Source organism: Dromiciops gliroides, chromosome 4 (assembly GCF_019393635.1).
Source record: "Dromiciops gliroides isolate mDroGli1 chromosome 4, mDroGli1.pri, whole genome shotgun sequence".
In the NCBI taxonomy this organism is placed as follows: Eukaryota; Metazoa; Chordata; class Mammalia; order Microbiotheria; family Microbiotheriidae; genus Dromiciops; species Dromiciops gliroides.
The window spans coordinates 334,688,996-334,705,125 of record NC_057864.1 but is presented as its reverse complement, the minus strand read 5'-3'; the positions used below and the strand labels follow the sequence as shown (position 1 = coordinate 334,705,125).

Genomic DNA, 16,130 nt, shown 5'->3' with positions numbered 1-16,130 from the left:
GCCGCTCTGTTTTCTGATTCTTCTGCGACTGAAGCAGCAGTTCAATTAGAATCTTCAATCTTATGGGAGGTTTTTGAAGTTAAAATAAATGGCTGAGGTTATTGATATGGTAAGAATGATCTGGAGGTACTGATTGCACACTAGAAAAGCCCAGAGCATTTTCCTTTCTAGAATCCTTTCAGAACAACTGCAAAGATCAGAGACCAGGAACTGAAGTTGCCAGGTACAGTGACTCAGAACCACAGTGCTACCTCAGGTTGCTTGTATGCAGAAGATTGTAATGAATTAGAAGAAGTAAGATTGTTCTTCCCCCGACTTCATGACCCCTGCAGTACGTGGTTGGTAGTGACAAAAGTTTACTGAGACTTAAACCCCACAGGGAAATTTTTCCTTTGCAAAATTTCAAGACTTTTCTTTTTCACTATTTGCAAGCTGTGTACGCAACACACACACACACACACACACACACACACACACTTGTGAGCCTCTTAAAAGCAGCTCTACCTAGTAGAGCATGGACTTCATCACTTGAAGCAGTTAGTACAAGAAATTGTTTTACTGGCTTTTGAAATACAAAGCTGTACCTGAGCACTTGCTTGTCTTTGCCAGAGAAGTTGGGGAAAGGACAGAGCAGAGCACAGACTGGGCATGACTCACCTGCTCTTGATAGAAGTCAGAGTCCCAAAAGGCCTATAAGCCTCCATGAAATGATACCATGTGACCAGTTATTTCAGGAACACACTCATCATTACCTCTTGAAGAAAGGGCTCATTGTCCTCATGTAAAAGGAAAGGTTGAAAACAGGAGCCTAGTTCCTAGTTTCTTTTGGTCTTCAGTTAGTTGATGATACAACACTTTCTAAAGCCTGTGCATCTCTCCTTTTGTTTGACCTTGCTTCCTTTCATCTTTTTTCCTACCTAACACAATCTGATGTCTCAAACCAGGGAGGAAAAAAAAAAAAAGATTTTAAATTACAAAGTTTCACCTCGGGATCCAAATATAACAACATTTAATTAAAATACATCAAATAGAAGTAACAATTATCAGGTTCTATAAATGTCAATGAAACTCTGATTTGGAAAACTTTCTTGTATAAGGCCCTCGAAATCCTCTGTTTGGAAGAAGACTACATTCCAGGGGGCCCAGAATCATAAAGAGGTTCCTTCCTTCCACAGGAAACATTCCACACTTCCCACTTCTCTTTAAGAAATCGGGGGCGCTATTGGCAGGACTGTTTCAGTTCTGATTTGTTGTGGCAGAACTTAGGGAGACTGTTCAATGAAACAAGCATATCTGAAGAAATTACTGCTGAAAGCATTACTGCTGTTCAAAGCCTAGCTCAAGCATCTTAAAATACAGAGATGAATAAAACGACCCTGCCTTCAAGAGACATTTCTTGGGGGTTTGGGAACTGCCAAGGCCCTTGAAATCCAACCTCTGTCCTTTTACAGATAAGACTGAGGACCAAGGAGGCAAGGTGCCTGGCTCAAAGTTACACAGCTGATAGCAGCAGAGTTGATACTAAAACCCACATTTCCAGACTTGTGGACCACAAATAAATCATCAGGGCAGTGATGAGCACTAGGACATTTATTCCTTATGTCTCAACTACTTGGTAGTTCAGCTGCCATAACTTTCACTAGTTGGAACTTCTAGGAAATTTTCAAGATTATCTGTAGTAGATCCAAGACATTCTTACAGTTCAGTACAACAGGCACAGATGCTTTGATGTTAGCAACAAAGGTCAGTGATGAAAGAAGCTGCCGCAGTATTTATGTTAAACACAGATGGTTTTGAGAAGACATTTATCTTTTTGATAACATTGGAGCAAATTCTTCTGCCCAACCAATAATCAAAGCAGAATCCAAATGGATGTTGTCTTTGAGCTTTCTTCTTCTATACCAGTCTGTTGCTAAGGCCTAGTAGGGATGTGTAGTAGCTCTCAGATTTGTCTGTTCATTCTCACTGCCACCACAGTACTCCAGTTTTTTTTTATTATTTCATATGTAAATTTCCAGTATTCTACCTCTTCTGTCCTGCATACCTCTACCTGAGAAGTTCTTTCTCCTTTTTTCTCTTCTCTTCTCTTCTCTTCTCTTCTCTTCTCTTCTCTTCTCTTCTCTTCTCTTCTCTTCTCTTCTCTTCTCTTCTCTTCTCTTCTCTTCTCTTCTCTTCTCTTCTCTTCCTGTCTCTCTCTCTCTCTCTCTCACACACACACACACACACACACACACACTGAGGCTTTATATATGATGTTGTTCAGTCATTTGAGTAGTTTCTGACTCTTCGTGACCCCATTTGGGGTTTTCTTGGCAGAGATACTGGAGTGGTTTGCCATTTCCTTCTCCAGCTCATTTGACAGATGAGAAAATTGAGACAGACAGGGTTAAATGACTTGCCCAGGGTCATAGAGCTATGAAGTGTCTGAGGCTGGATTTGAAGATGAGTTTTCCAGACTCTAGACCCAGAACTCTATTCACTGCACCAACTAGCTGCCCCTAGACGTGTGTGTGTGTGTGTGTGTGTTGTGTATAGCTGTACATATGTGTATATTTATGTATACACACATACATGTACACACACATACTTTGGTCACTCCACTGTACAAAGCCTTTTAGTAGCTTTACCTGGCTTTCAAAGCCACCCTCCTTGGTCTGGCCATACTGTAACTATCTAAACTTTCTATCATGAACCTTCTAATCTAGACGAGCCATTTTCTCTTTTCTCTATCATAAATGATGTACTAATTCCTTTTACAATGCTACATGCCACTCTGTCTCAAGTACCTTCTCTGTTAGGCTTTTTATTTTTATGATTGTCCTTGGCACTTAATGTCTTTTCTGTAAATCTTGGTATTTGGCTAAATTCAATCTAGTCCTCTTGACCAACCTAGATTGTCCCCTTACCTCAAGAGTCATACTCTCACTGCTAGCAGTACATTGTTTTCCCTTTGCTCTGAGTTTACTAAATACTTTTTTATATAATCTGTAATATGCAGGTTTGTTGTTGTTTCCATGTTTTCCCTGATCTAGATTCTTTTCCTTGTAGAAATGATTATTCTCTTTTAACTAAACTTTTCAATTAATTACAACTTTATTTTGCCAGCCATTCTGGTTAAGCAGCCAGATGGCACAGTGGATGGAGTGCTGTGGTAGGAAGGCCTGAGTTCAAATTCAGCTTCAGACATTTAGTAGCTATGAGACTTTGGGCAAGTCACTTAATAATTCTGTTTACCACAGTTACTTAACTGTAAAATGGGGGTTATAATAGCACCTACCTTCCAGGGTTGTGAAGATCAATTGAGATAATATTTGTAAAATGCTTAGCACTGTGTCTGGCACATAGTAGGTGCTATAGTATGATCATCATCATCATCATCATCATCACTATTTTAGTCAGTTTGTCAACAAGCATTTATTAAGTACCAAAATGGAAGAAAGAAAAACAGTTCCTACCCTTAAGGAGTTTATGGAGTTTAAGGAAAAAGAGTGGGATGAAGATGCCTGGCCAAGCCGTTGTAGAAAAAGTCAGTCTAGAGTGTCCTTGAGGAGAATGAAACAGAATCGACCTGGGCACTCTCCTTACATGGAGGTTCTGAGAGGAACCAGGCAGAGACTACAGGACCAGAAGGTATTTCCAACATGTGATTCTCACAGCTAGATACATCTTCAGGATGAAGAAGTCTTCTGGGCCGTGATGAAGTAAGTCCCTAGTATAGCCTGGAGAGGAATAAGGAATATTAAAGGGATTCTTACAAGATATGTCTGACTCATCCCATTTTATCAGAGTAACATAACATGCACTGAAAAAACAGAAACATGTCCCAAGGTCACATAGCAAGTTAGTGGCAGAGACAGAACAAATTCCAAGACATTCTGACTCCTACTTGTGTTCTCTTTACATCTTTAGCATCTATAGAACATTGACTTTCAACTGAGGACATATTTGTCAACAAGGCAGCAAACGTTTATTGAGACTTACTCTGTGTCGGTGCTTCTGATACAAATACAAGCAAAGAGAAAGCTAGTGCCCGGTGCCAAGAAGCTTACATTTTAAAGGGGGAAGACAACCCTTAAAAAGCTGAGAAGCAAGAATAGGGATGAAGTTACTTCTGCAGGGGAATGGTGAAGGATGTTCAGAGAGTCAGGAGAAAGAATAAAGGATACTTGGCCAGGGGCCTTTGTTGAAAATGGATGTTCACCAGTAGGACAGAGGGGCTCTAGAGACTGAAAGATGAGGGATGTTCTGGGAAGGATGGATAGACAGAACACCATCATTTGACTGAGGCCTAGTAGCTGTCTATGGGCAGACATTTTTTAGATGAATCAGGAGGACTTCTCAGCTGGGTATTTCCATGTCTCTAAAGGAAAGAAGATTGTGATTGCTGGTTGAAAAGGAAATTGTTAGATTCCCTCTAAAATGTTGATAGTTTAGAGCCAAAGCACCTGGTGGCACTCCTCCTCCACCTGGGGTGTATTGAACTCTAAATCTTCTGCTTGTCCAGACTTCCCCATTTTGCCTTCTCAAATGACCTAAATATAACCTTGTGAAAATACATTTCTTTCTCTTTCTCTTTCCTAATAGTTTCTTTTCAAGCTCCTATCAGTAAATTGGGGCAGCTAGGTGGCTTAGTAGTTAGAGTGCTGGGCCTAAAGTCAGGAAGTCTCATCTTCCTGAGTTCAAATCCAGCCTCAGACATTTACTAGCTGTGTGACCCTGGGCAAGTCACTTAATCCTGTTTGCCTCAGTTTTATGTCACATGAGCTGGAGAAGGAAATAGCAAACCTCTCCATGATCTTTGCCAAGAAAACCCCCAATGGGGTCATGAAGAGTCAGACACAGATGAAAACAACTGTATAACAAGCTAGTAAAGTAATTCACACTAAAGTTCCCATAACTGATAGGCTTACCACTTTCAGGGGTTATTTCTGTTTTTTTGTTTGTTTGTTTGTTTTTAGTGAGGCAATTGGGGTTAAGTGACTTGCCCAGGGTCACACAGCTAGTAAGTGTTAAGTGTCTGAGGCCGGATTTGAACTCAGGTACTCCTGACTCCAGGGCCGGTGCTCTATCCACTGCGCCACCTAGCTGCCCCGGGTTATTTCTGTTTTAAAAGAGACTTGTCAATACAATTAAATCTCTTAATGGGATGCATGTAAGAAAATGTCTGAGGGATATTCTCCCTATCCTACTTAAAATTATGTTCTCCAACTACTGTACAAAAGAACAGAGATCAAAAATTGTAATGTTCTACTTCTGAAAGGTAGCTAACCTATAGTACGTAATAACTATCCTGTTAATGAAAACATTCAATTAATTCAATTACTTTCCAACATTCTGCCTAAAACGAAATTTTCTTTTATGTTTCATTTGTTGCCTTTTGTTAGGGAAATACGCAAAAATGAAAATGGCACAGACAATTAGATATTGAATGAAGAAATGACAAACAAGCATTTATCTATCTATCTATCTATCTATCTGTGGGGCAGTGAGGGTTAAGTGACTTGTCCAGGGTCACACAGCTAGTGAGTTTCAAGTGTCTGAGGTCAAATTTGTACTCAGGTCCTCCTAAATCCAGGGCCAGTGCTTTATCCACTGTGCCACCTAACTGCACCGAAACAAGCATTTATTAAGTACTTACTGTGTGCCAAGAATGTATTAAGTGCTGGGGATACTCAGGAAAGGCTAGACAACTCTTGAAGGATTTTACCTAATTGGGAGAAACTACACATAAAGGAGACTGTAGCGGCAGGAAAGGCCTAAAAGAACTTCAGTGGGTAAGATGATAAGGCCCAGGGATATTTAGGGTACTTCAGCAAGTCAGATGGTAGTGTATAGGAGGTCCAGAGGATGTAATGGTAGGTAAGGTAATATGGCCCAGATGACCTCTGGATGTAGTAGCAAGGCAAATTATTAGGCCTGGTTGTCTTCTATCTTCAAGGTTGCTAGTTAGTGATTCTCATCTCACCCAAGTTATGTGGGCAACTAGATTTCTATTCTTGCCGATAAGTCAGGGGAGTAGAAGAGGGCCTCCGTTGGCAGGTCTTCTGTCATCAGCTTCATGGATCTTGGATGTCCTGAGGCTAGAGAGGGGCAGTGGAGCAAAGAAAGAGAGAAAGAAGGATACCCCTTTTGGAAAGCCATAGGGAAAAACAGTGGTCTGAGTGTCAGGATACTTGAATTCTTGTCTTTTTAAAGAGACTTTTAAAGAAAACTTCAATAGTTTTTAAGATATTGTGCAAATAGGTATTCAAACTAATAATCTAAGAACACTTTAAGATAATTTATTAAACATAAATTCAGGGGCAGCTAGGTGACGCAGTGGATAAAGCACCGGCCCTGAATTCAGGAGTACCTGAGTTCAAATCCGGCCTCAGACACTTAACACTTACTAGCTGTGTGACCCTGGGCAAGTCACTTAACCCCAATTGCCTCACTAAAAAAACAAAACAAAACAAAACAAAACCCATAAATTCAGCACTTCATCATTTTCCCCCCTCGATAGTTGGCCAGTTATTCTAATGTAATAATAGCAAGAGTGAAAACTTGATACAAAATTAATAGCAAAATCTATACATTTGTTTGATCCTTTCAGATTATATCCTGAAAGGTGCATTTTCATTTCATAATTGATCTTACTGCTTTTTTTTGTTTTGTTTTTATTTTGAAGACTGCAGATGGATTGTTTCAGCCTGTTTGTGTGGAGCCTGAGTGTTTTTACTCATTCCCATCTGCCAGACAAGGGGCTGGGGTTTTTTCAACCTGTTATTTGACATAGACATGTATGTATTTGTGTTTGTGTATACATGCAGAGTCATATATGTGTGTGCACATATTTGAGTAGAGAAAGGAGAACTCCTGTTTTAATATTTAACAAATCCATCGAAATGTGCCCCCTGGGCATGATCGTTCTTTTCTGGCTTTCCAACCTGTATTGAAAATGCGCAGTTGATTTAAGTGTGCTTGACAGCATATGTTTTAAAAAAAAAAGTATTATGTGGAGAGATGTTGTTTCTGTGCCAGCCACCCTGTGGATTACTAAGTCTTGTTTTATAAACCACAGCAGTATAATTGTTTTCAAACATTAAAGACCTAGTCTTATTTATTGTTGATTCTTATTTAGTTCTTTTTTACTTCGTGGACAGTAAATTACCACTGCATTAGATTCAAGGAATGGAATTTGAATTATTAATATTATTTAAACAAGTCAGTGGTATAGAATGTTGTGTAATGCACATTTACCAGGAAAACAAAAATAGAAAGATGTTTCTGGAATAGTTACTTGCTGTCCCATATCTTCCTATGTGACTTTCCCCATTAGAATGTTAGCTTCTTAAGGACATGAACTGTTTCAGGCTTTTGTCTTTGTATTTTCACCCACTTAACAGTGATTGGCACATAGTATGTGTTAATAAATGCTTGTTGAATGATTAATTCTAGAGTGTGAATGTGAGTGTATGTATGTTTGTATGTATCTAGCTTGAAGGAGACCAGTGACTGTATAGATGACTATGTGCAAGGCACTTGATCTTTTCTGTTTCTTGATTTTCCCAACTATAAAACAGTGATAATCCCTTGTCTACTAAGCAGACCTTTGACATGATGAAAAGAATGCTGCAGTTGGAGTTAGTGGACCTAGGTTCAAATCCTGGCTCTACTCACTACACATCATACTGGGCAAGTCCCTTACCCTTTCTAGAACTTGGTTTCCCCATTGGATTAAATGACCCTTTACATCTATATAATATGTTTATTTTTTAAAATTTGATCTATAATAAGATGAGATAAGAGATGTGGAGATACTTGCACAAGTAAAAAAGTCTCTATTAATGAAAAGCACTGTTATACTTAATAAATTATTTACATACGTACAGCACTTTATCTTTTACAAAATGCTTTGTGATTATTCCTTTGAAGTAGTCAGGGCCTAGTTATTATTAGATTTCTTATTTAATAAATAAGAAAAGTGGTTCAAAAGTTTGAGGTTTGCCCAAGATCACATAACTGTTAAAATGACTGAGCAAGGAGTAGGACCCAATATTTCTGTACACATGTGTGCACACACTTGTATGTGTGTATGTATGTATGTATGTACACACATAAATATACATGCTATAAAGTAAATATGTACATATATCTTTAATTCTATTTTTATCTTCCTAGTTATATGTATACCTTTTTAACTATATTTTTATTTTTCTATTTTTTTATCTGATTTCTTCTGTGGTCGGTTGAGAAATATTAAGCAATAGATATTAAACTAAAATGAAATAAAATCTGTACATTGTTATGTGAAACCAAGAAAGTGTTCAGTGCATTACTCTTTCCTTCTGCATCCCAATTATTCTTTTAATGCTTTCCTTTTACTCATCTGTGACTTAAACTCTGTTTCAGGTATTATTTATCACTGTGATCTTACCAGAGAGGAGTTAGAGCCCAGAATTTTCCGAGAGGTGACTGTGAAAGGAATTGATGCTTCTGATTACCAAACAGTCCAGGTAACACAGATGTTCCTCTTTCAATAAATAGCTTATTGTTCAGTTCACTAACTAGTACAGTTGTTGGGTGGACATGGAATCAGGACTGAAGGCTTTGGAATGGCTCCCATTAACATTCCAGCTGTGTCAGGAGCTGCAGTGCTGGTGTGTGCAGAGGCTCTGGTCCTGTAGGCGTTGCTTTGACATGAAGCACAAGCTCTCCATTATCATGGTCCTTCCTTGTCAAAGCCACAAGGGCAGATACAATTAATTCCACATGAATTGATCTGCTTGAAAAGAAGTTCAGCATTCTGCCTCATGTTGTAGTTAAAATTGTTAGAGAGAGACTAGAATCCTGTTGGAGGCTGTTTCTTGTGGGGATTTTGCCCTCGTCCAGGGTCTGATTATAAACTTTTATTTAGCCAAGGGTAATCCTACTGTGAGAGGATAAGCATCACCAAACAAAAATCATGAGAGAGACTATTTTAGAAACAAAATGTATAGCTAATAATTTACATGGTAGGAGACATGCCCAGCAAGAAGACTGGTATCACTCATTCCCATGAGGTAGATAGGTGAGTTAATTCAGGAAACTAAATTACAGAGGGGGCAGCTAGGTGGCACAGTGGATAAAACACCGGCCCTAGATTCAGGAGGACCTGAGTTCAAATCTAGCCTCAGACACTTGACACTTACCAGCTGTGTGACCCTGGACAAGTCACTTAAGCCCCATTGTCCTCCCCCCCCCCAAAGAAACTAAATTACAGATTACAAGTCTGTTTGGTGTTCAGAGAATTAGATAATAATTAGAAGTATACCTTCTTAAGGGATGACTCCTCCAACTGGGAATTACTTAGCTTAATGATAACAAATTTCTCTACTCTAAGAATATTTCTGTCTTCGTAACTTGTCCAGAGAGAGCAAGTGTGAAATAATGCAAAGAAAGCTGCTCTTAGAATCAAGAAGACCTAAATTCAAATTTCTCCCCTAACACAAACAAGCTGGGTAATTCTGGGCAACTCTTAAACTCTTTCAGTGCCCTAGGCAACAGTAAGACTAGAAATCACAGAACAGATACCTGTCTATTATTGCTTGAAGAAGTTTTCTCATTAGGAATTCACTGTGCCGGGGCAATTAGGTGGCGCAATGGATAAAGCACTGGCCCTGGGCTCAGGAGGACCTGAGTTTAAATCCGGTCTCAGATACTTGACACTTACTAGCTATGTGACCCTGGGCAAGTCACTTAACCCTCATTGCCCCATCCCAAAAAAAGGAATTCACTGTACCCATGAAATCACAGGTGCAGACAAAAAACTAAAATTAAACTTTAAAAAAATGGTGGTACTCATCAGAGTCAGAATATCTTTTGCCCAGGATAATGTTGGAGATATTCTCACAAGCAGTTTGCTACCCATATCTCCTTTTTCAGTATTTATCTTTCACCAGTTTGAGAGTTATATCATAGTAAATTAGATCGCTGGATATTTTATACTAATTTCATTTTAGGTTAGTGTGTTTTTGAAGTTTCAGGGAGTTAGCCCAAAATTCCTTGACTAAGTTTAGGCAATATCCCAGTCTCTGATTTATGTAGTATCTCCTAGAGTGGCTCATTTCTAGGCCTTCTCTTTTATGTTGGCTATTGTTAGCTCCAACTTTGGAGAATAATATTGTGTACTTTGGGGTTTTTTGTTTTTTGTTCTTTGAGAGGCAATGGGGGTTAAGTGACTCGCCCAGGGTCACACATATAGTAAGTGTTAAGTGTCTGAGGCCAGCTTTGAACTTGGGTCCTCCTGAATCCAGAGCCAGTGCCTTATTCACTGCGTCACCTAGCTGCCCCCATATTGTATACTTTTGCTACAGATTCTGAAGGGTTTGCCCTTTTCACTCTTGCTGGACCCCTTGGGCACAAATGATACATGTCCTTTATCTGAGTTCTATGATAAGGCGTGTGTGTGTGTGTGTGTGTGTGTGTGTGTGTGTGTGTGTGTGTGTGTAAGAGAAAGAGCTGTCTGGCCTATTGTTATGAAACAGTTTCACCTTCCAGGTTTTTCCTATTTTCAACAGATTCCATCCTACCTCCCAACCCCCATGGGAATTATTTTTTCAGTCTGAACCTAGTAACATACTTCCCAGATGCCACAAAAAACCCAGCTACCAGCTAAGAAAGTAATGGATTTTTAATGATAAAGGCATAGGTAAAATTTCACAGCTGTGGAATTGTTTATTATGCCAAGTGCAAATCCATCAGTTTTATAAACATGGACCTTTGTTACAGAATCAGACTTGGAAAGAAATTCTCCAGTGTTCCCTTACTGATTTTGCCATGTCATTCAGGAAATCCCTTAACCTTCTCCCATATCCCAAAATCATCATGCTTAATGCTGAGCTTTTAAAACAGCAGCAGGGTTTTGGGGATTGTGTGCGATGTGTGCACATGTGCTAGCACAGCAGAGAAAATCATAGGGAAATTTGTGAAAGTTGCTGGGCAAAAATTTGTTGGTTTTAGAATCTTAATGGATTTATGTTAATGCGATGGAAACTTTGGTGTACTTGTGGGAAATGTTTAACCTTCATGCGCATACATTCTAATATGTATGTTTTTTATTGTTTAAAAATTACATAGCAGTAGATTGTGTGGCTTAAGTGTGTTATCTTCCATGTTATTACTTTAGAGCTCTGATAATTCAGGGTGGAAAGAGACCTTTTGACCCATAATGAGAATTGAACTTTTTTTTTTTTTGGATAAAATCTCGTTTTCAGTTTTTCCTCCTGAAATGTGTGCAGTACCTCTGTGAAGTAAAGCATGGTCTAAACAATGGACGTGGAGTCAGGAAGACATGGGGTCAGATTCCATTACAGGCACTATCTAACTGTATGACCATGGACAATTTATTGAACTTCTCTAGGCCTCAGTTTCCCCACTCAGTTGGACTGAGTGATCTATAATAAAGTCCCTTCCAGCTTTAAATCTGTGATCCTATGAGAATGGAAAGTGTTCTTACATCTTCATGATGTTCTTCACAGTGATGCTAATAATTAAATATCAGTTTAAAAGGCAGGAGGTAAAGAAAGATCAAGGAGTAATTGGAAAAAATTCTAAAAATGTGCCATAATATTATAATTGGTTCTTCTTAAGCTTAGTGTTTTTATATTTCATATGTTTACAGTTTGAACAGAATATTCCTTTGCTCTAATAATTGTTCCCCATCCCTTTCTCTGAAGTGTTGGTATTGCTTTTATTGCTTGAAAGCAAACAGTAGAGTTTCAGTTACATCGTGAGTACCTAAGGGACACCGATTAACGGCAGGCCTTCATGGTCGGGCACATCATTAGAATAACATTGTTTACGTAGAGCTACTGTTGATAAAGTAAACCAAGTCAAGGAGACAGAAAACAAGAGTGTTTGAAGAAGCAGGCAGAGTGATTAAAACCCATAAGAGGTCTGTCTGCTCCTTGTGTGACCTGCCATTCTCCAGAGACCTTCAGCCTTTTGAATGGGGGAGGTGCCAGTTATGGCACAACATTTCAGCTTTGACAAACTCAGTTTAAAAGCTATAAAATACAGAAGGTACTTGTATCAGCACAAAGCCTTTCCATCCCTGATTACATCTCTAGATGGAAAACTGAACTGTACGGGGGATATAATTTTTAAAATGAGATCCTGAGGAAATGGACTTTTTTTGGACAGCAATTTATAGCAACAGCTTTTGTGCTGAGAATACAATGCCCTACTCCAAAAAACATATATAATTTCTTAAAATGTAAGTTCCATGGAAGTAGGAGCTTTATCTTAAAGTGTTAGGTATCACTCATGACTGACTTATAGCCTGTGTATTATATACTGTTTTCAAAACAGAAGAGTGAGAAAATGAATCTAGATGGAAAACAAAAATCAAAAAAACCCTTAACCCAGAGAACAGGCATACTGTGGCATGACAAGAGTGTGCTTTTTATTTTGGGAAGGGACCTCATTTTTGTTCCGTGCTAAAAGATATGTCTCCCTGTAACACACACACACACACACACACACACACACACACACACACTCTCTCTCTCTCTCTCTCTCTCTCTCTCTCTCTCTCTCTCTCTCTCTCTCTCTCTCTCTCTTTGCCTGAAAGGAAACCATTTACCGTTTGCTTAAGTGCATGTCTTTCTTCACTTCACATTTTATAGGATAGAGATGATTTTAAAGTAAATTAAGATACAAATGCTTAGATTACATGAGAGAAAGTAAACTTCAGCGAGGAGGGGATAATCCCTGAAATCATGGGATTAAAATGTGCTTTTCCATCATAATAATTTGTATACCTATTCTCTCACACTTACATATTATTTCTCTTTCTAAGGAATACCTGCAGGAATTTAGGTAATGTCCCTTTTGTATAATTGAGTAAAACAAGCATTAGTAGAGGGTTGACTTAAAGAAGACCTAGGTTAATTTCCTACCTTTGATATATACACTAGGTGTATTGACTATGGACACCGTCATTTAATCTCTCTGTGTTCTAGGAAGTTGTCCTAGACAATAAACAATATACAGATGGATCGTCTGTTTAGGTGGAGGGAGTTTCCTGCAAAGATGAAAACCTAGGTCTCCCTTTCCAAAATAATAATATTGACAATAACAGTAATTACGTAAAAGTATTAGTGTTAAAAAGACCTTTAATTATTATCTACGTGCTTCTTTTTTTTTAACTTGCATGACAATAAGTTCACTTGCACAGAGTCCTAGTGACCAAATTGTACTCTCACTCAAAAAAATGACTTGCTCCTGACTTGCTTCTGACTTGCTCCTGGCCCCAGAGTTAGAATTTGAAGCTAGGGCTTCTAAACCCTCCCTCCATAAACTAAATTCCTCCTTCTTTAACCCCAAGCCCCATTGATACAACTTCTTAGACTGGTGTATTTTCTCTAAATAGGCTTCAGTTTCTCCACATTGATTTTCAGTTCAATTCAACAAACATTTACTAATTGTCTGCCTTGTGCAAGATCCAAGGCAGCACTTTGTTTCCTACCGTGGCAGTCTCTTTAATGTTCTGAATTGCAGGTAGTTCTCTCAAACTTGAGATCTGTTTCCAGTCTGTGTTGGTGGAGGAAGTTCCCACATTGACAAAATCAAAAAGTGATTATCCCCTTTCACAGTGCCAGAGTTCCAGCTTTCCCATTCAGAAAGGACATTCTCCAAGTGTTTTAACTTTTTCATAATCATTAAAAAAGTACATGGCAGAAATACAACACTTGGACTATTGACTCATCAGCATCCTTGTTAAATTTTCTAGTAATTGATGTTGTGCTATCATTCTAGAAGGTGAAGATCCTGAAATAGGTATTCCAATCAGAAACATTTAGAGTATGTGAAAGTCATTAGGAATTAATTGGCAGAAAGTTGCCAAACATCACTGGAAGTTACCGTTTTCATTGTGTAAGAAGTAAATTGTTTGATAGCTGCTTTAGCGTGAACAACTTCTTATGCATTTATAAGCTGAACTCTATTGTTCTTGATATTTATAATTGTCGGTAATACCATCTTGGTTAAACAGGTTCATGTCCTGCCTCAGAATTCACTTTGTCATGCTGACATTCAGGATTGCAGTATTGCATTTGTAATCAGCAAGTACATTGTTTGGATCCTTTTTTCATTCTTCAGCTTATCAGTTGGGTTAAAATAGTTCAAGACTACAAAAGATAATAGAAAATGTCCTTTGTTTTGTTGCTATTTTCTAAGAGAGAAATAAATTATATGCCATAGGCCTGTAGCTGATGTTCTGTTAACTGGCAGCAAGAAAAGCAGTTCCATTATTTTCACTAGTAAAACCTTCACCTTATTTATTCTTTTTTCATCCTACCTCCTTATAATATAGTCATTCACCCAAAGCTCTGTGCTCAGCCCTGGAAAATTAGTTCTTTGCAATAATTCTCAAGACAATGTCAAAAGTATGTTATGCCCCTGCTCAGAAAATTCCAATGGCTTCCTATTGCCTAAGGAATAAAAACAAAACTCTTTTTGAGGGGCAGTGAGGGTTAAGTAACTTGCCCATGGTCACACAGCTAGTAATTGTCAAGTGTCTGAGGCCTGATTTGAACTCAGGTCCTCCTGAATCTAGGACCAGTGCTTTATCCACTGCACCACCTAGCTGCCCCCAAAACTCTTTAACTTGGTGTTCAAGGCTCTCTGATCCCAGTTTGCATTTCCAGTGTTTTATCTCCCATTACTTCATTTTCATGAATCTTAATTTTACACTTTGGGTTCATTTATTCCTTCTGTGATTTACTCTCTTGAGTGACCCTTGACCCTAGTGTTGTCACTTATGAAATCTTTGGACCTCATTTTCCTCATTTATAAAATGATTGATGTTGAGCTAGAGAGTTTCTAAGGGCTCTTCCAGCTCTCGTTTTATGATCCAACCAAACCAGAGTACTGAGAACTTCCATCTGTATCTTTACTCCTCCCTGCCCCCATCTCCAATGCCCTCTCTATATATCTTTGCCTGTTGAAATTGTACTTAAACCTCAAATGCGGGGGCAGCAAGGTGGCGCAGTGGATAAAGCACTGGCCTTGGATTCAGGAGGACCTGAGTTCAAATCCAGTCTCAGACACTTGACACTTAACTAGCTGTGTGACCTTGGACAAGTCACTTAACCCTCATTACCCTGCAAAAACAAAAACCTCAAATGCCTCCTCTTCCTTGAAGCCTATACTAGGTAATCCTCTTTCTGCCAAGGTGTAATGTCCAAATCCCTAATTTATATGTTTGGTTCTTCCCCTACCTCTTCTGCCATTCCTTGCTGCTTTGCATGTATCAGTGAGATGCTTAATATGGATTCTCCTTCTAATAGTGTTGGTGTTGTCATTATTGTTCAGTTGTTTCAGTCCTGTCTGACTCATCATGACTCCATATGAGGTTTTCTTGGCAAAGATATTGAAGTGGTTTGTCATTTGCTTCTCCAGCTCATTTTACAGATGAAGAAATTGAGACAAACAGGGTTAAGTGTCTTGTCCAGGGTCATACAGCTAGTAACCTTCCAATAGTGCTATCAACGTCATGTGCTACATGACTCTTGTTTAGGTTCATCCATAGATCCTTCATGGTGCTCCACCTGATGTTTTGGAGGCCTTTCTCTAGAACTCTTGACATTTCAGGGAGACCTGTAAGGCACACAGGCTGTTCACAGGTTTCCCCTCCCTTAGCTCCAGACTCAGCAGCCCACCTTTTAGGGACATCCTTTATACTATTTCTCCTACACAGTTCTTTATAATATGAAACAGCCTATTCATGCTCACCATGTCTCTCTCCATAGGTCTTTACATTTATCCACAACTTCAGTTCTTAAGAGACTGTGGTCTTCCATGGCTACAGCTTTATACAGCATCCCTGGGGAAATATTAAAACGGGCTCGTTTTGGGTCGGGGGTGGAGGAGACTTCAGGCAGGCCAGCCCACTTTCTTCCTCCTGGTTAATCCTAAACCCATTAGAGTGTCTGTCCAATATAGAGGCTCGATTGTATCTAACCCTGTAGGTTGTTCATACAACAGCATATCATTGGACGATAAGCTTTTACCATCTTTTTGGTAACTTTAAAATGTGGGTTGTTAGATGAACTCTTGAATAATTATGGATCTCATTTTGGAAGCTCTGCAGTATTCTGGGACTTGAT

At 38.9% G+C, this 16,130-nt stretch overlaps 1 protein-coding gene across 1 annotated transcript in view; it reads left to right on the top strand.

The window, feature by feature from the left end:
• Window positions 1-16,130, top strand: part of LOC122725324 (prolyl endopeptidase) — a 140,417-nt gene that overhangs the window by 79,457 nt on the left and 44,830 nt on the right. The window contains exon 10 of the mRNA XM_043962379.1: window positions 8,392-8,495. Coding sequence (XP_043818314.1) covers window positions 8,392-8,495 — 104 coding nt within the window. The remainder of the gene's footprint in view (window positions 1-8,391; window positions 8,496-16,130) is intronic.